Below are 21,008 nucleotides of genomic sequence, written 5' to 3' on the forward strand. Positions count from 1 at the left end.
AGCTAGGCAGCTTATTAACATTTTTCAGAACTAGGTTACTGCAAAAATGCTTTTTATTCAGACTAGACAGTGATAGTAGCTAACGGCGATAACTACGTTGCAGAGCCACCGACAATTTCAGGGACTTTTCTCCACGCTGCGTTCCTCGTATCAATGTCTCTGTAGGAGATCTTATTAAGTTGGGAAACCCGATACGGAAATTAAGAGTTAGGTCCTCCATTGTGGAACGATAGAATGTGGAACTAAAATGAGAAAAAAATAGGGACAATTTACTTGACGGATCAGTAGATCAAATCAGATTGGTTACCGCGACGCGGCGAGGGGGTCAAAGTTGAATTTTTGCCATCTCTCGCCGCGCCGCCGGCAATCCCAACATGCCTTGCGGGGTCTGGCCGCCACCTCTCATTCAAAATGAATGGAGGCGGCGCCGCAGCGCGGCGGGGCCGCGTATATTGTGGCTTCAGCGTTACTGTCGCTAGCTTCACACTGCTGTTTCGCTTCCACGGGGAAATGCCAATTGCATGATCTCTTAACTCTTGAGGCATCTGTGACATGGTTTTGAACAACAAAAAACTCAACATTTTAGGCTGGCCATTATATGGAACACCTGTGTAGTGATCATAGCTTTTAATCAGAATCTTGATGCCACACCTGTGCAGAAGATGGATTAGCTTGACAAAGGAGAAATGATAAGTAACAGTGAAATAAACAAATTTGTGGGCAAAATTTGAGAGAAATAAAATCTTTGTGCACATAGAACAAATCTTTGTGATATTCTTTAAATGCACTATAAATGGCTGCAAAAATAAAAGTGTTGCGTTTATATTTTTGTTCAGTATAAATTTGCAAGGGTAAATGCAGCACTGACAAAAACAGCAAAAAACAGTTAAAAAAATGTAAAAGTCACAAAAGGGCACAAATGCACAGAATCGCTAGGCTAACCAGATAGTTAGTTCCTACCTTCCTCTTGTCCTCTGTGTTGCGGTTGGTAAGAGGAGCTTCTGATGATGTATTACAGGACAGAATGTCCACTGCCACAGCATAGCGATTATCGATAGTTAGCTACCATCTTTGTTATGTTTATTTTAATTTTATTATTTCTTACATTTCAGTGGTAAGGGCACATGATGAGGCATGGAGGAGAGAGAGGCTGCTACGTGAAAAAAACCATCTTGGCAATGATGTGTGAACATGAATCCAATGTAAATACACAGTCAGTTAGCAAGTTATATTTCAAGGTACTTCATTGAAGCTATATCGTCAGTTTTGCAATGAGGTGAAAATATATGTGAAAATTCATGAATAATGAGATGTTCTTGGAGAAACAATTGACAGTTTAATTACAAATGTTCAATACATTGAGATATATCAGTAATTTACATTATAGGCTTCATGACAGATGATGAAAAACACAAAAAGATCATCAAGTTAATTATTAGTGAATCCATAAATTATAAAGGTGTGCTTGGGTATATTACTGAAGCTAACCTCTAAATCAAGGTGAAAAATTTACTTTTTAAAAATTGAATTAAAATTTTTTAAACCAAATTCTACCAGCCACCCCAGAATTTATTTATTTATTTTTTTCAAACAGCATTGCAAAATAAGGATTATGATAGTTTACAGAAAGCGCATACGCAGTTATGTTTATGTTTTTCACCTGTGTGAAGCTGACAGACAGCACAATGCATAGATGCAGCACTTGATTCGTAAACGAGCAATTTACGAAAGTTAAAAGTACAGTAACATTCAAACTAAGAAGGATTAAAATGATTTTAAATCACACAGTTAAGTAAAATTGCACTGAGATCCCAGGGGAAGTCTATCTTTGTGCCGGTGGTCGTTTCCACATGTGCCTTCCTCCACAACCTCTGCATCAGCAGCAATGGGGACATGGTGGAGCCAGATGTGGAGGGGCTCGACCAGGAGGGGGAGGATGAGAGCCATCTCTGCTGACCCGACGACCAGCTGCCAGGAGACTATTTAAAAGACAAACTGGCAGCTGCCCTGTCTGCTCCTGGTACTGCCAACTCTGCAGACTGGCATTTGCCCTGTCTTCTCCTGGTACTGCCATCCCTGCAGACTGGCAGCTGCCCTGTCTGCTCCTGGTACTGCCATCCCTGCAGACTGGCAGCTGCCCTGTCTGCTCCTGGTACTGCCATCCCTGCAGACTGGCAGTTGCCCTGTCTGCTCCTGGTACTGCCATCCCTGCAGACTGGTAGCTGCCCTGTCTGCTTCTGGTACTGCCATCCCTGCAGACTGGCAGCTGCCATGTCTGCTTCTGGTACTGCCATCCCTGCAGACTGGCAGCTGCCCTGTCTGCTCCTGGTACTGCCAACTCTGCAAACTGGCAGCTGCCCTGTCTGCTCCTGGTACTGCAATCCCTGCAGACTGGCTTTATTGCAGAGGAGGTAACAATTCACAATCTAACTTGGAATGTACTTCTTCATTTAGATGACAAACTTACTAGCGCGCAGTAACTTTTTTTTTTTGACGTTCCAGAGTTTTAATTGGCCGGGTAGGACACTGCCGTTGTACCCTTGAGCAAGGTACTTAACCGAAATTGCTTCAGTATATATCCAGCTGTATAAATGGATACAATGTAAAATGCTATGTAAAGAAGTTGTGTAAGTCGCTCTGGATAAGTGCGTCTGCTAAATGCCTGTAATGTAATGTAATGTAATAAAACACAATGTATTTTTGCCCTGCTCTTTGGCTGCATAAAGATGCAGAATCAAGTGTTAACACATCCACTGAAGCACATTCAGAGTTACAGTCCAGCTGCTTCGGCAACTTCACTACATAATCAGTAATTAGGCCTAATGTCTGTCGGACAAGCAAGGATTAATTAAAATATGTTTATTTTCTGAATCTAGTGGTTCCAACAGTCAATGTCCTTGTTAAAATGTTCAGCACCAAGTGATATTGCATGCTAGAATCCCTCACTTAATCTACATGTAAAATATATTTTATTAGATTTAATTTAATAATTATGTTTAAAATTAGAATTATCAATTAAATCGCCGAATTCTTTGATGGGTCAGTCTGCAGAAAACTGGTGGAATCAACCAACAAGTCAAAACACGCTTTATAGCAGGTTTTCAGATTAAATAATTGAATTCAATAAGAAGCAGTCAATTATATTCATGAATTGAAAACATACATTCATTATTGAATGCAGGCACACTATTTCTAAATTACACAACAGAAGACATACAGCAAAACATTAAACCACTAATCTAGAAATACCAGGAAATAGAGAGACGGATAAGAGAGAGAGAGAGAGAGAGAGAGAGAGAGAGAGAGAGAGAGAGAGAGAGAGAGAGAGAGAGAGAGAGAGAGAGAGAGAGAGAGAGAGAGAGAGAAACGGATCGGCCAGACCTTGCCAAAGTATCACCCACTTCCAGTATAAGAGCCACAAGCAAACCAGCTAAAAACACGCAACCAAGGAACCACCACCAAAATAAAAAGAGGAAAACTCCTCTTCTTCCAGGCTCCAAAACCAAACGCAACACACCAACTTTTTCCTGTGGCAATCTTAAATACCTTACCCAGCATGGCTTGAGGATGTTGCCCTAATTGGGTGACGCTAGGTTAAGGTTTAGGAGAGAAGGGAAGGTGGGTAAGACTACTTCATGGCAAGGACTGGCCTACCTAAAGATTACATTCAAACTAAAAGTAATGGGAAATGTTAGGCATGCAGGGTCTCCAACCCCCGATATGGTGTCCTGTGTCATATGGTTTGTCTCTTCTGAGGAGGTGAGACCCATAGATTGTCAGCCTAGATTAGGGTAGGCTATCATCAGAATTTCAAATTGCCCCAATCACATTTTGCTTTGATGCTTGTGGTGGGGAGGCCAGGCGTTTAGTACGTTACTAAATTACATAAAAATTAATTACATAGATTAAATTACTTAATTAATTACATTATAAATTACATAGCTATTTGCACAGCTAACGCTAGCTACCGGACCATGTCAAGAAAGGCAACATTAGTTTAAACAACGTTGCGCACAGTATCCATCTCTCATATCAGGTAACGTTGCGTTAGCTAGCTGGCTAATGTAATTAACACAATCTAATGTCAGCTAACAATTAGAAAAAAACGCTAGCTGACGCTACCGACCGGTACCGACCTCGCAAACCGTCTCTGGAATGCAATGCTACCTTGTTGCAACGTTGCAATGTAGCTAACTAATGGCCAGTTCAGATCATGATTCGCAACGAGACTGGATGCAACTTGCAAAATTCCAAGACGTCTGATTGTAAAGGTTCTAAAACTGCACTTGGCGATTTGACAAGGTGGGTCTTTTGAGACCCCAGGCAACGGCTTCAGACGCTCTGCAACTGACCAGTTAACACCGCTGCAATTTTCTCTGCAACATTCTAAAACCGTTTCGTTTCGTTGCGAATCATTGATCTGAACTGGCCTTAACGTTACCGTTATTTACATTGCCATCAAGTTCATCAATATATTATAATGATCGGGATAAAGCCAAGGGTATAGGTGGAGCAGAGCCGGGTCTGATTTCTGTGTAAAGATGTCAAGCCGGAGAAATTAATAAAAGAATATGGCAGAACGGATTAGCGTTGTTATTATTTTATTATGCTTCCTCATATGTTCCTTCTGCCTTGATGCCATTTTTTTGATGAAATCTCCTTTGTTTTTGTTTTATTCTTCTTGTTCTGATTGCTAATTTAACACCCAGCTCAGCTTTATCCTCGAACAGTTTAGCTAGCAAAACCTGAAACACCGGGGGTAACATTTTGTAAGGCTGTTGTTTCAAAAATATCACACAACAATCATTCACGAAAGACTGTTTATTGTGCACGAGATACATAATTGCACGCGCCACAGCGAATCCCGCGAATTCTTCTCTGCAGTGTAAAGATGTTCATACCGGGCAAAAGGTGGATAAAGAACGTTCGTGGAAATTGATCATCACTAATTCTACCCCAGGTCTGCTACAGCATTTAAATCGGCAGTGTAAAGACAGCTTAAGTTAGCCTAATGTTAGACAATGAATGAGTATGTACATAACGTTACTTTTATAACAACCATTTTTTATTCAATAAATATTAAGTGTTTAGTTGGCGTGGCCCAGGTGCCAACTGACTGACGTCACACAGGCGACACTGGTTGGATCCGGTTGGATCTATGGGAAATGAGGTCCAAAAACACACCTGCAATTACTGCTTCTCGCCATTGGTACTGCCAAAAGCCGCGTTTCCACCAAAATTACCCGGAACTTTCAGTCCCAGGAACTACTTTACCAGGAACTAAAAGGTTCCTTCAGCCAATGGTTGTCTGCGTTTCCACCGGGGTCTAAAGTACCGCGAAGATTAGGCAAATTAGCCCACTGACGTTGTCGTCGGTCCATCTGTCATATGATTTCTTCTGTAACCATACTACCACCGAAGTAGCCTACATTATTTTCTAATAACCGGGACAGCCCGGAGGGGTTTATTCCACTTGTATACAACAGGTTACCAACAATGACTATATATGGTTACTTTTGTATTTATTGATTTTCATATATCCTCTCAAACACATTAATTAACAGCAGAAAACATGCACACGTTGTAAACAATTTGTTGTTTTATTACTTTCTCGTCGTCAATTCCATATAGGCTAATCGCAAAATGACAAGAATAGAACGAAAACTCGGACTTGCGTGAAAATGTAAATTAGTAGTGGTACAGCCACCGTTTGCTTTCCTTCGAAGTTACTGCTAGCCGAGCAGCGAAGTGTGCCCTCCAGATGCGAACCATGCACCATAAATGAGTCCATAGTCTTCCTGGTCTTTTCGTGGAATTGAAAAATGGCAGTAAAATTACGGCAGTCTGAAAAAGCTAAAGGGAAGATTACTAGAATTAACCTGTTATTTTACCCGGATAAAAAGTGCGGAAGGTGATTTCCAGTTTGCTTGTACTGTATCACCAATGTTAATTATGCAGAACTACCGCATACCTCACATAACTGTATCAAACGTTTTGAGTCAATTACAACGGGCTAACAAAGAAAATCCGGAAGAAAATATTCAGCAACCGAATTAATCCGTTTGAATGTTTTGGTAGCCTACGTAATATGCTGTCCCAGCACGAATGCTTAGCATTTTATAAAACGAATACTAAAGCAAGAAAAGAACAGAAGAGCACACGTTATAATTCCAAGACGTTGACAGGCTATAACCAAAAGTAGGCTACTGCGCCGCATAACATACAAGTTTGATTTGAAGTTATTATGAAAATAAATTGGTTTGCCGCTGCATATTTTCAAACATGGCGGGTAATGGCGGAAAATAAATACAACACAAAGCTACGAGTACTCGACCAATCAGAAATGTTCAGCGCTGCAAGCTCCACCCAAAAGGTTCCTGTACTTTCGGAAAGTACTACCCCCCGAGCAGGAACGTTTTGGGGGGTAAAACAAAGCCCCCAGAACTAAATTTAGACCCTAGTTCCTGCGGTGGAAACGCACTGAGTTCCTCAAAAGGTTCCTAGTTCCGGGGTATAGTTCCTGCGGTGGAAACGCGGCTAAAGAGAACGAAACGAAAATCTTCCAGATTGTAACTAAAGCCGCGTTTCCACCAAAATTACCCGGAACTTGCAGTCCCAGGAACTACTTTACCAGGAACTAAAAGGTTCCGTCAGCCAATGGTTGTCTGCGTTTCCACCGGGGTCTAAAGTCCCGCGAAGATTAGGCAAATTAGCCCACTGACGTATGAAAAAGCGACGTTGTCGTCGGTCCATCTGTCATATGATTTCTTCTGTAACCCCATACTACCACCGTAGTAGCCTACATTACTTTCTAATAACCGGGACAGCCTGGAGGGGTTTATTTCACATATATACGACGGGTTACCAACAATGACTATATATGGTTACTTTTGTATTTATTGATTTTCATATAGCCTCTCAAACACATTCATTATGTTTTTATGCGAACATTCGCTTTCATGTCCTGACATCCGAAGCGACAGAATGCATTCACATTTATATGTATAACTGGCAACAACAGCAGAAAACATGCACACGTTGTAAACAATTTGCTGTTTGATTACTTTCTAGTCGTCAATTCCATATAGGCTAATGGCAAAATGACAAGAATAGAACGAAAACTCGGACTTGCGTGAAAATGTAAATTAGTAGTGGTACAGCCACCGTTTGCTTTCCTTCGAAGTTACTGCTAGCCGAGCAGCGAAGTGTGCCCTCCAGATGCGAACCATGCACCATAAATGAGTCCATAGTCTTCCTGGTCTTTTCGTGGAATTGAAAAATGGCAGTAAAATTGAGTAAAATTACGGCAGTCTGAAAAATCTAAAGGGAAGATTACTAGAATTAACCTGTTATTTTACACGGATAAAAAGTTTGGCTTTTACACCTGGGATTTCTATTTTGGTGCCGAGGTATCTTTTTTTGCATTTTTTGTCTAGATAGGCTAAAGTGACTTCATGGAGGAACACAATTAAAAAATGGGAGGTCTGTGAATTTAGTGAGCGTACTGTAAGGGAAAAATGAGAAATTACTGTTTACATATTTACTCGCTTTTATATATTTTATATATAACTAAGAAATCATTTTAAATTTCTTTTCTCTCTAACTGAGAATTATTGGGAATGCATAGCCCCTCCCGTGCATGTTCCTATTTTCCCCAGAAAACTGTCTCTGTAATTCTCCATTGTTTTAAGTCACTGGGACATGATAGCCTTGAAGAAGTCAGAACGTCTAAACAAGTCTGTATCTCAAAAATCCAATGTTTTTAACCAATCAGAGACAAGCTGCAAAACAGTTTGAGACAGACAGATTTTGGGAAAATTCCAGAACCCGCCTTTCACCTACTTTTAATTGTATAAAATGAATGGCTTTTCACCTGTTCTGAGAGCTTTCATACAGACGTGTTGTGGCACTGTGTGGATTCTCCTATTCGGCCGAATAAAGGTATCTGAACTGAATATTGTGTGTACGTCTGTTGGACTCTTCTCACCAACTGGGGGAAATTAAGGTAATTTCCACCACAGTACTGAGGGACGCCTGTGTCTGTGTGTCTGAGGTGTGTGTGTATGCTCACTACAAACTCAATACCAATAGAAATTTTGGTGAAGGGGCATCAAAAGTCTGTCCCTTCCACTCTGTCCCTCTCTGTGTTTGGTCAGATCCAAAACAATTCATACCAGCAGATTCCCCTGCAGGTACAGCACATTGTCATAGCAGTTCCACACTCTAAAGGCCATGATACACGGGCAACTTTTTTGGGCAATATTGCCAGCAACATTGCCAGCAACTCAAGTTGCCCTGATACACTGGTGGCAATGGGCAATGGGCAACGTAACTGAAAAAGACCAAGAAACTGGAGATGTAATTCCAGGATCTTGGCAAGAAGAACCAGAGTGCCTACTACAGCTGGAACCTACTCATGACAGAAACCCAACTACTGATGCCAAAACTATCAGACAAGAGTTTACCTCCTACTTGTGTACAAATGGAGCAGTCAGTTGGCAGAACAGTGCCATTTCCTTGTAGTGCATGATGTTCCTGACCTATGACCTATGAAGGTCTCAACATACTATAGATTTTAGAAGTAAAGCATATAACTTCTTTACCCAATTCAAATTAAGGAAGGGGAATTAAGTGATTAAATTAATTTGAATTAATTTATATGTATTTATATTTATTCAATTAATTTATTACACATTTATTCAAAATATTTTTTCATTCAAATTCACACTGCACATAGAAAAGTAATGAAAACAAGTGAACAGGTGATTATAAAATGACATTTTGTTAGATTTTATTGAACATTAATTACAGTATAGTCTTTTCTCTTGTATGTTATTACTTAAATAAAATGGGTAATAAAAAAACTCATTGGTTAAACTAGTTCTATCTGAGATTACTCTTCTATTTTGGTATGTACAATTTCAATAATCTTCCTCTTCACACTCCTCAGTTTCTCCACCGGCACCTCTTGCAGACACTCATCTAAATATTTTAAAAATCCTGCATGTGCTGACTCCGACTTCTGTTCTTGTCTTTTCAAGCACTCCAAGGCATACTCCATTGCCACCTCTGCTTTGCTGATGTCCCCTGTTTTTTGTTTTTTTACATTTTTGGAAGTGGTCTTGTCTGGAGTTGCGGTTTCAATTTGGATGGGTGGAGTTGCGGTTTCAATTTGGATGGGTTGGGATTGGGATGGGATATTATCTTCGGTCTCATTGGGTTCTCCTCCTTCTTTCAAGAAAAGCAGGTCTTTATAGTATTTCCATCTTGGAATGTTAACGTCATCTGCTCCATCGCCTGACCGCTTACTGGATGCTGCTTTATTTTCCCGCTGAAAGGTTGTCCGCATGTTTTTGAATTTTTTTTTAATGATATCGACTGCAAAGGATAAGGAGAGAATTTTCGTAAAGCTTTTAAAGTGAATTTTGTTAATACAGTTAACAAAAATTAACAGTTAACAGTTAATACAGCCTACTCAGCTCCACTCTCATTACCCTGGAGCCCTGGGCCTAGTGCCAAGCTACTGGCCAACAGTGTTGGGGAACATAACTTTTAAAAGTAACTTGTTACATTACAACGTTACTTCCATTAAAAGTAACTTGTTACGTTACAATGTTACTTACTGAGAAAAGTAACATGTTACATTTACTTTTGCGTTACCAAAAATGAAAGCCCCTCTGTAGCTGTCAATGTGCAGTGTCTGTTTGTCTGTCTGTGTCTATGACATAATGTGACACACCCATTATGTCTGTTTGTGTGTGTTCAGTAATGTACTGTAGTTGGGGTGATGAGCATACTGTGACCCAACTGCTCATTTTGGTTGGTTGTATTATTCTTAATGGAAATTAGGCAAGATACTCTATTCACAGAGAAATAGCTAGGTGGGCATATTGCCTTGGCTGCATGTGGACTCCATATCACCACCGAACGTGTTGCTAAAACTTACAGGAGCACCCATTTAAAAAGACCTATAAGTTATCATTAACTGCCCCTTTTCAATTTCCTACCTGTGACAACAACTTCTGTCTGTGCAGAATTTAGTTGGTTGCGCAAGGCCTCCATACATCTGTCCCTCCTGTCTTTGTCTTTGTAGGCCTCAAGCTTCACTTTCCAAAGGCACGGGTGTTCTGTTTTAAATGAAATGGAGCGAGAGGGATGTGATGTGGGGGGGTGAGAAATCGGGACCTCAACACAGACTCTGACTGGCACACACACCTAGCTTGCTTCATCAGTCACACACACACACACCTAGCTTACTTCATCAGTCACACATACACACACACCTAGCTAGCTTCATCATAGTCACACACACTCACACGCACACAGCCAGCAAGCGAGTTAATTAAGCTAGCTAAGTTAGGTACTTGCTAGCTAACGTTAGATAGCTAGCTTGATACTAGCTACCATCGATTTTTTTAAGGTAAATACTACGCTTATTCAATGTGCTAGCTATGAATATTGGGTCATATTAATTACCCAGGTTCTGTTACTTTGATAGATTTCCGTCAAATAATTAATTTAATCCAAATTATGCATACATTTATGACTGACGGAGCCCATGGTAACCATGGAAACGTACGAAAACATTAGTAGTAACTTATGCTAATAAATAAAGATAGCTGAGAATACAGTTGATGACAGTTGTTGAAAAACAATTCACAATACATGTATATTCATAATACATGAGAACAACACATTTTAATGATTCAATTTACCTGAGAAAAATGAAATCAGTTGCCTCTCCATTTCTTCGCTCCAGGCAAGATTGGCCGCCATCTTCGTCGATTTTCTTCAGCCAAGAGAAGTAGTCACATGACTACAATCTGTATTCTGATTGGAGGATCCCGAAAAGTTGCCTACTGTGTTGCCCCATCGATCTAATTTCCCAGATAATGAAAAGTTGCCGCTTTTCAATAGAAAATATTGCCGGCAATCGTTGTCAGCAATATTGCTGGCAATATTGCCCAAAAAAGTTGCCCGTGTATCATGGCCTTAAGACTTTTTCTCCTGCATTTCAATCAGGTCTGACCACTCTGTTCATTGGCAGAAGGATCCAATTCGGACATGAGGAGATGGGGATTGGTGGCAGAAGGATCCGATTCGGACACGGGGAGACGGTCTGGGTCTCGGGCTGGGTCTGCTGCTCTGCTGCTGGATATGTTCTGATCTTCAGCACTGGCTGCTTGGTAACGGACTACAGGCTCTGCTCGCTTTTGTTTTTTGTGGTACTTCCAGAAAGCAAAGGCCCCCAACACCAGCAGCACCACCACCAGCACTCCCAGCATTATCCCAGCCATTGCTCCAGCAGAGAGAGGAGGGGCTAAGAGAGAAAGAGGGACTCATTTAGGAGAAATGGAGCAGAGCAGGTAATAATCAGGCAGGAAGACTTCAATAATAATATTAATAATAATAATAATAATAATAAAAAAAATAACAATAATAATAATACATTTACATTTAGCAAACATCCAGAGGGACTTACAAAATTGGGACTCTTAGATAGAGCTCTGGGGAACTCCTGCGCTAAGCGCTAAGGCAGTGGGACTCTGAGATAGAGCGCTGGGGAAGTCCTGTACTAAGTGCTAAGGCAGTGGGTTTCTATGATACAGCCCTGCCATGTTACCTGATGGAAGCGGATAAGTTAGGAAAAGTACATCCCTTTGGAATTCCCGAGATACTGGTTTGTGGGCCAGGGTTACCATCAGGATCAACTGTATCAAACGGAGCAGGGAGGTCATTTTCCCAATGGCTTGCAGCAGCCATAACTCAGTGGAATAACAGAGTAGACCAATAAGATGCTGAGCCCTGCATCTGCACAAACATAAAGAGCTGAAGAGAAGGGCCATACCTGAGACGTGCAGAGAGACTGAGCCGATGGTCTTCTTAGTCTCAGGATCGGTCACCTTGTAGACTCCGGCATCCTCCAGTGTCACACTCCTCAGCAAAAGGGTGTAGTTCTGGGCCAGAAGCACACATCTCTGAGCACAACGCTCCCCATACCTGGCTGGGCCTTTATTTGCATTGAATATCAGCACCTCATCTGAACCAAGGCCTGCACTGAATGTTACCCTCACTGGGTCTGTGGCATAGAGCGGAATGGAGAGCAAACCACCAGCCTTCACTGTGAGGTTCTGGGGTGGGTGGCCTGTGAGGACAGGGAATTCATTTACATATTTGCATATTTTACATTTTCATGCATATTTACAGGGGATATGAACACATTATCAACAGCAGTCAGCTTGATCATGTAAAAAGGTAAAAACAACACAGGGCAAATTATGGCATCCTACAAATTACTGGTGTCATTTCTCAGCAAATCCAAGGTACATTACGCAATATTTCTGTATGAAATATTTTTATGTTTGCACTGATTAAAAGTAATATAAGAAAAAATAAACACACCAGAGCTGCTTGGCCTCGCTACAAAACTGAAGATTTAATTTTACCTGTAACAAAGAGACTGGCAGAATCTGGATTCCCACTCTCTTTTGGACTACTGTAGAAGCACTGGTAGTTGCCTGCATCTGAAAACCGTGCCTGTCTGATGGTTAAAGACAAGTTTCCATAGAGGGCTTGTTCTGGGGAAAGTGAAGTTCTGTTCTCGAACCCGGGCCCATATGTGATGGTGTTCTTATGGAGCTGGTAAACGTTCTCTCCACCTCTCATCCAGAGGATATCCAGATCATCAGCACGTGCCCGTGTATTAATTTTCCCAAAGCAAGGAAGACTGGCGGACATTCTGATCACTACAGAAACATTTGATTGGACTGAGAGAGAGAGAGACAGAAAAAGAGAGAGGGAAAGAGAGACAGGCAGACAGAGATTTACAAAGCACTCCTGGCATACAGGAATTAAACAGCACAACCATGTTGCTTGGGGTAGATGAAGGCCCTGATGCAACATATGCTGTCCACTGCATACCACCCAAGGCTTTTATACAGACTGATCCTGTCCCCCCAAAAACAATTGTAAGAATAATAATATTAATATCCTTTGTCAAAAAACAGCTTTTAGGGCTATCAAATCCACAAGCACTAAAACATTGACTCAATCTGTTGGAAAAAAGGCCACATGCACTGACCTCTAATTTCTAGTTTCACATCTGAAAGAGGGATCTCAGTCTCATCCTTATACTGGCATGTGTAAATACCAAGGTCACTGTACACCACAGGACTAAGGGTGAGGCTGTAGTTTCCCGGCTCTATTAGGTGGAAGGATTCCACCCGTCCCTGGAAGCCGTTTCCAGATGAAAAGAATCCAGTGTAGAGTTCGCCACTTGCAGCCTGTCAGGAAACATCCTGCTGAAACAACCAAACCACATCCCTGCTGGGGGCTCCATGGCAGGGAAGAGTGAGGGAATGGCCGAAGCTCACAAACATGCGGACAGAGTAGACTGGAGATACTGCCAGCTGGGCTAGGAGATGGAAGTTGGATGTTCAGTCAGCATAAGAGGGAAATATCACAGGGCTTGACATTTCATGCATAAGAGAGAAATCTCTCAGGGCTGGGCCTTTCATGCATGAGAGGGAAATCTCACAGGACTGGGCCATTCACGCAAAAGAATGAATCATTTATAGTTTAAATCATTTAAATCTAAATTTTTGTCCACCAATATGGCAGTATTTTTATACATACACACACAATCATATACAATGCTGTAAAAAAGTGTTTCCCCCCTTCCTGATTTCTTTTATTATTGAATATTTGTCACACTGAATGGTTTCAGATTATGAGACAAAATATAATATTAGACAAAGGAACTAAGAGTAAATTTTTACAAGCACATTATGCCATAATCAAAGGAAATTCCAAAAGAGGTTAGAAAAAAAGTTGTTGAGATAGCCTACATCAGTCTAGTAAGCCACTATCACCAAATGGGGAACACTTGGAACAGTGGTGAATCTTCCCCTGAGTGGCCACTCTGCCAAAATTTCTCCAAGGAAAACCCATCCAGGAAGTCAGAAAAGATCCCAGAAGAACATCCAAAGAACTCCCCTCAGCTTCGATCAGTGTTCACGACTCCACAATAAGAAAGGGACTCTGTAAAAATGGAATTCATGGGAAAGCAACAAGGTGGAAACCACTGCTAACCGAGAGAAATATCAATGCTTATCTCATATTTGCAAAAAAAAGAACCAGCATTGTCCCCAGACATTTTGGGATAATGTTCTATGGACAGATGAGTCAAATTGGAACTTTTTGGATGACACGTGTCCCATTATATTTGGGGTAAAGCAAATAGTTTTTTTTGAAGGTAGAGATTGAAGGTAAAAATGCACGTTTCCCGTCAAATTCAGTCCCGCTCGGCACAAGGGCAGCACTAGTCAAGTTAGGCTACAAGGCTTAACGCTACCTATTGTTAAAAACATTAGGCATTCTACAAAATGCGGGCTGAATAAGCAGACAAGCTGGGCAGCCTATACGTTGTCACTCACATTGTAAATAGGTTTACATGGGTAAGGGTGATAAATTTTATGTTTTTTCTAGCGGTAGGCTATGTGCATACATATAATAAATGACCCACTGACATCATGCATTATTATGTATTAATAATGCAGAGAACTCCAAAAAGTTGAAGTAGCATCCCTGGCTGGGATGACACATTTTCTTGGGAGCATTGAGCAATGTGCAGACATCATCTTTTAATGCGATGTATCCTCGATCCAGAACCTGCAGAGACCTGCAAGTTCTTCAAATCCCCCTTTCTCAAGTCAATTCGGATCCTGCCCATTTTCTATAGCCACTTTTGAAATTTCACTTATCTACTTAAACGACCTTTAGGGTAAATGTCCCTATTAAGCCCACCAAATACACTTTTCAGACATTTTTAATATATACTGCCCCAATTTAAGTGAGAGCATTTTAGTTAAAATGAATGTCTAATCTCTCATTTGAAGTGTCAATAATTAATTTATGTTTTTATTGTTTAATTTGTCAAAATATGTCAAAAGTCTGGCATGGGCTTAATGGGTACCTAAAGTACCCTAAGCCCCTGGGTGTTCCAAATAAACCCACTTCATGATTTGTTGATAAATAAATATATATTTAAAAAATCTATTCAAATCTGTAACCTCTTAGCTCTCAATTGCTATTTTCATTTTGTCTCCACTCTTATCCTATGGCCTGTAAATGGCATCTCATAAAAAACACGTTTTCAACGTACAAAAATGCCAAGTTAATCACACATACAAGACATACCCCGTCTATAAGAATTGAGGAAATATTGGGTAGCACTGCTTTGGAATACATCTTATGTAATTTCGGTGAGGCAAGATAGCCTATATTGTTTGTAGTACCGTAACTTGGCGTCATTTTGATATCAATACTTTTAATCGCAGGCCTGGGTTTTGGCAGTCTGAATGAATGAGTTATAGACGAGGTATGTCTTGTATGTGTGAGTAACTTGGCATTTTTGTACGTTGAAAACATGTTTTTTATTAGATATCATTTCTTTTTGCAAAGCGTTTTATTATGAGAGTGATAAATGCGAAGTGACCCTGTAAGAAACGGTTGTGGATTATGGCTATCCCTGTGTGAATTTGTACAGTCTGATGAGCGTGTACCGTTTGGTAGTTTTGGTTTGCTATATATGTAAAACACTGGCTGTGACAAAGGGTGCGGTGGCGTAAGTGTAAATGCATCAGAAACGTAGGTGGCATATGGCCAGTGTGTGTACTCTGGATTTGACGGCCATCCAACGAGCCTTGATTGACAAAAGAATCAGCAAGCCCGTAGAATTAGAGCTCCCTAGGTCACAACTTGTGTACCCTTCTGTCCTGCTCCGTTGTCTGTTATTTCGTGGAGATGCACTTTTAGTGTTTGTAAGGTTTATAAGGCATTTTGATAGGCTTATCTGCAGGTAGGAATCCTCTTCGCTGTTTTGCTAAGCTAGAACCGGAAAGCTTGATAGTGGAGAATAGGAGCAGACGCATATGTCCCCAGCAGGCTTTGCATATTTGAAAATAACAACAGTGTGAGAGACATTAGGATGAAATAATGAAATTGTGTAGTTGAAACAATATGTTTTTAGCAGAATGGGCATGTCGGTGAAGGTTGTCATGATCACAGACTATAGTGCGAAGTAAATGAAGTGACCATGAGCGAGCTTAGTTTCCTTATCGAACGGTATAACAGGCGCTATAAAGTATTAGCCGTTAAAGTGGAGGGGGTAAGTAACGTGAAATCTATTGCACTGGTGTGCATTTCTCATGTTCTGGAGTTTTGGTAAAGCAAATATAAGCGTAAGAAAACGTTAGTGTAAAAGAGGAAAGTATCTGCCTGAGGGCGAGGTGGAATTCAATCCTTCAACCGGAGGTTTACCAGTCTGTGACTTTGTTAGTGCAGCACCATGACATAGCTATGCAATGCGTGAAATATCATTAGCAAACCTGTCCGTGGTTTTAAAGAACACAGGCCAGTAAGCACAGAAGAGCTCCCGTTGAATCCATATGGCTTTGCAATATTGTAGCATGCAGACGGTACGTCATAATGCAGTGTATACGTTCGGTGAACGGCGGGTAGATATGGCGCAAAAGCAATAATTGAGAAGTAGTAGACAATTATCAGTGAGGGTAGAAGCAGGTTAAAGAAATGTGTTCCTAGCTGGGCTTGAATCTAGGACCCTGTGTTCCCAAGACTGTAACCTTGTCCACTAGGCCACAGCTGTTCAAACTGGAAATGTTTCAGAATAAAAAGGTATGGGTATTTTGCGTGTGTATGCGAGTTTTTGATTGGGTCGTGTAGGTGAAGATTTGGCTGGTGTCGATAAAATGTCCAATGGGGAGACATGTTGTTAGTGGGATTGGCGGCAGGAAAAATAAGAAGAAGAATGAGAAGAAGAAGAAGGAGAAAACGCAAAATCCCCTTAGTTTGGGGCTTTCTTGTGTGGACATGTGAAGTTGTTTATGAATTCTGTCTGTTGAAATGGGGTGAGAATGTACAGAATTTAATGTTTTTAAGGGCTGAGTGTCTGTGGCTGTTGTGGTTATTTCTGTGGGGGAACCTGAAAAGTGCCAAACTCTCGATGCTGTTGTAGGAAAATTTTGAGACTCCCCATGATTGAGATGATGTCACATGTTAAAGTTAGGGTATTCCCATCAATGTTGATCAGACTGTTTCCTTCAAACTCTCGATGCTTCATGATAAAAATATATCACATGTATAACTATACAATAATATATCCCCATTGAAACACAGTAAAGTGGGCTTAATGGAAGCAGGTGGGCTTAAAGGGAACATCAGTGAATTTATGGTTAAAAGACAGTATATTTTATTCTACTCACATCACATTTAAAAAAAACAACTATATGAAATAAATGAGTATAGCTAATTACTTCTCTGTATGATCAATTTATATTTTTCATACAGAGAAGTAATTAGCTATACTCATTTACATCCACCCCAGACTGTGTGATTTTTTTGCTAGACTAAGAGTCCCCTTTAAGCCCACTAGGTAAAAATGTTAATTAAAAAATAAATAACGATAAACATACACATTTATTGTCTATTTAACAGTATAATATAAACTGCATACAAAACTGTAAACTATACATGCTCATCATGCTTTATGTCATTGCAATGAACCATACTATGTAGCTACTGTATTGATGCAGCATGTGGCCTGTTTGCTAGCGTGCTAAAACTCATATTTTGATTTCATAAGAAACAATATTTCTAATTCAAGTAATTCTAATTCTAACATGTCTCATTCAAAACACAAATCACTTAAATTTTGATGACAAATGAGTACTTACCAAAAGCAGGAGTAGAAATATACAAAAAATGTTATTTTCGGACGGTACCAAAAAAAGTTTTTGCAACTTCTAGGATCAGCAGGCACATGTCACACATGTGCTTCGATAACTCAATATCGACAAATCTGATTGACTTACAATAAAAAGTGTCATTTATGTAAGAAGCAGCTTCATTTGAAAAGCAAAAAATGATGATGTAGTTTTTTTTTTTTTTTTTTTTGACTCAGAAGTTGCAAGTGGGCTTATGGTACGTGGACATAATAGGGACGTTTACCTCCTTTAAACCTTTTGAAACCAAACACTTTCATTAGTACCAAATGCACGTGTGTAGCTCACTCACCCAACAGGACGCAAAAACTTGCAAATCTCATTACCGGCTGGGAATCGCTACTGAGACATCCGACTAAAAACTATTAGTAATAGTATTACATGAAAATTCGTTAATTTAAACTCTCTCCAGTAAATCAGACGTCTTTTCTTCGCCGTGGCTCCGCTGGCTAGCATATGGACAAAGCTGCTGTGACGTCACCCATTGATTCTCCGTAGGTCTCTGGATTGACAGTCCGGTGCGTAAAATCCCAAACTCATTTCTTGAATTAACAATGGACAATCCCATCAACGTCAACGGACGATTGCAGAACGAACTCGAGGCAAGCTGACTGCCGTTATCTTTTAAAATATATTATCAAATGTTTACGGAGTTTAATTTACATCCGTGACTGTACTGTGTCATGTAATCACGTTATATGTATGACATTAATAATAAAATTATGTTCAGTTATCTTCAATTTATGTTTCTCAGCAAAACGAATATGCTTAGCTAGCATATCAATTTACCAGTGAGCTCGGTAGGCTATCCGTGGAGTACCGGGAAATGAGCGACCGTGAGTGCCAGTAAGACGGCAGATTCGTCGGAAATCGTTCAAAATAAAAGTCTGCCTGCGCGAAAGCGAGAAACGCGTATCTCAAAGTTTATTTTAAAAACTTGCGACGTTTTGACGTGTAAAAATACTCATTCGTTATAATTATAATGCCAATTAAAAAGGCAGTGTATTTTTATAAAACTTTTTTTATATTTCTGCCATGTTGATTCTTGGAAGTGCAGTAAGTCTAAATATGAAATACCATGACCTTGCTTTTTTTTTAGGAGAATATAAAACTGATTCCAGCATATTTTTCATAATTAATAGGTCATGTTACCACTGAGGTGTTCTAACAACTCTAGATGATAGTTTATCCTATAACAATTAGCCAGTAAGCTATGTGGCATGGGTTTGTTGTTTGGACCCACATTCCAGAGTTAGACCAAAAGTTATCTGTTAAGACTTGAATTAACAATGGACATTTACTGCATACAGCCCTTCACTAAATTGATATGATGATAAAGATACAAAGTAAACATGATAGAAAATTTGATAGAAAATGTTGTGGTTAAACTAAACAGTGTATTCCTCTCTACTGCTAGTATAGGTCAATGGATCGTGTACATCAGGCTCTGCTACCTCCCCTGGACATGTTGTCTCAATGATATGGGGGTGTTTTGAATACCTTGGACCCTCCACTCTTCAGATATGGTGTCACTTATATCAAATAAGCGTCATAGAAAATGTGGCTGGAGTTTGAACATGCAGTACATAGGCAAATTACATTCAATTAAGTTCCAATTGCTTTCTGATACCATAACAGATATCATGCTCTGCTGCCTAGTAGTAGCTTGCAGAAGTAGCTTGCAAATGACCCCGACTTGATGCTTTTGTAGACCCCTGTCGCCTTTGAGTGCCATTTTCCAGTTTGTGAATCCAGTAGAGACGAACACATTATCCTTGTCATTAGCTGTGGGACTACTGTGGTTGGTAAGAGGAGAATCTGATGTTGTATTACAGGACAGAATGTCCACTGCCACAGCATGGCGATTGTCCATAGTTAGCTATGTTTATTTTAATTTTATTAGGCATATGATGGGGCATGGAGGAAAGAGAGGCTGCTACGTGAAAAAAAAAAAACATCTTGGCAATGATGTGTGAACATGAATCCAATGTAAGTACACAGTCAGTTAGCAGGTTATATTTCAAGGTATTTCATAGAAGCTATTATATTGTCAGTTTTGTAATGAGGTGATAATATATGTGAAAATTCATGAATAATGAGATGTTCTTGAAGAAACAATTGATAGTTTAATTACAAATGTTCAATACATTGAGATATCAGTCATTTACATGATAGGCTTCATGACAGATGATGAAAAACACAAAAAGATCACAATTAAGTTAATTATGTCACGGTGAGGTGGAGGGTTAGGACCCAAATGCGGATGGGGAAGAACTCAAACTCCAAAAAAAGGTAAGAACAAAAGACTTTACTAAACAAAATGAGAACAAAGGGAACAAAAGGCCTCGCAGGGCAACTCTTCAAAATAAAGGAAAACTTCAGAAACATAGAGCAAAGAAAATCCAAAAATACATAAAGCACGTGGAAACAGAACAGGGCAGGAACACACAGGGCAGGATCAGGATCAGAAACACAACCAAACAACCAACAAGGATCCAGCACCTGAGTCCAGGGGAAGGGAACTTAAATAGAACAGACATTGACGAGACACAGGAGGGCACCATGAACAATCAGGCCACAGAGTGGGAAGGGAAAACGAGACAGCCAGAAAACAATGATTGGACAATTGAAAACAATCATACCATTAAACAGGGGGAGCAGAACACAAAACAGAAGTGCCACCATCTGGCAGCCCAACAAGGGAAACACAAACAGGAACACAGAACCATGACATTATTAGTGAATCCATAAATTATAAAGGTGTGCTTGGGTATATTACTGAAGCTAACCTCTAAATCAGGGTGAAAAATTAACTTTTTAAAAATTTATTTAAAATTTTTTAAACCAAATTCTACCAGCCACCCCTGAATTGTTTTTTTTTTTTGTTCACACAGCATTGCAAAATAAGGCTTATGATAGTTTACAGAAAGCGTATACGCAGTTATGTTTATGTGTTTCACCGGTGTGAAGCCGACTGACAGCACAATGCATAGATGCAGTACTTGATTCGTAGACGAGCAATTCACGAAACTTAAAAGTACAGTATTCAAACTAACAAGGATTAAAATAATTTTAAATCACACAGTTAAGTAAAACTGTACTGAGATTCCAGGGGAAGTCTACCTCTGTGCCGGTGGTCGTGTCCACATGTGCCTTCCTCCACAACCTCTGCATCAGCAGCAATGGGGACATGGTGGAGCCAGATGT

At 40.1% G+C, this 21,008-nt stretch overlaps 1 protein-coding gene and 1 long non-coding RNA gene across 8 annotated transcripts in view; one reads left to right on the forward strand and one right to left on the reverse strand.

The window, feature by feature from the left end:
- Positions 1 to 21,008, reverse strand: part of LOC118206657 — an 89,221-nt gene that overhangs the window by 27,853 nt on the left and 40,360 nt on the right. Inside the window, exons 6-9 of one of the 7 annotated variants that reach the window (XR_004761221.1) lie at positions 11,849 to 12,145; positions 10,716 to 11,320; positions 10,008 to 10,127; positions 8,821 to 9,378 (exon numbers count right to left, since the gene is read on the reverse strand). The exons of 4 other annotated variants lie outside the window; for them this stretch is intronic. Coding sequence is in view for 2 of the 3 variants with exons in the window: in XM_035379601.1 (XP_035235492.1) it covers positions 11,170 to 11,320; positions 11,624 to 11,711; positions 11,849 to 12,145 (536 nt within the window). In the remaining variant the exon portion in view is untranslated. Of the gene's footprint in view, positions 1 to 8,820; positions 9,379 to 10,007; positions 10,128 to 10,715; positions 11,321 to 11,623; positions 11,712 to 11,848; positions 12,146 to 21,008 lie in introns of those variants that run through there. 2 more of the 7 variants (XM_035379601.1, XM_035379599.1) reach the window with 2 other exon arrangements.
- On the forward strand, positions 1,233 to 20,996 carry LOC118206674. Its single transcript, XR_004761228.1, has 2 exons — positions 1,233 to 1,459; positions 20,562 to 20,996. It is a non-coding gene; the product is annotated as an uncharacterized LOC118206674 (long non-coding RNA).

Source organism: Anguilla anguilla, chromosome 10 (genome assembly GCF_013347855.1).
Source record: "Anguilla anguilla isolate fAngAng1 chromosome 10, fAngAng1.pri, whole genome shotgun sequence".
Classification (NCBI taxonomy): domain Eukaryota; kingdom Metazoa; phylum Chordata; class Actinopteri; order Anguilliformes; family Anguillidae; genus Anguilla; species Anguilla anguilla.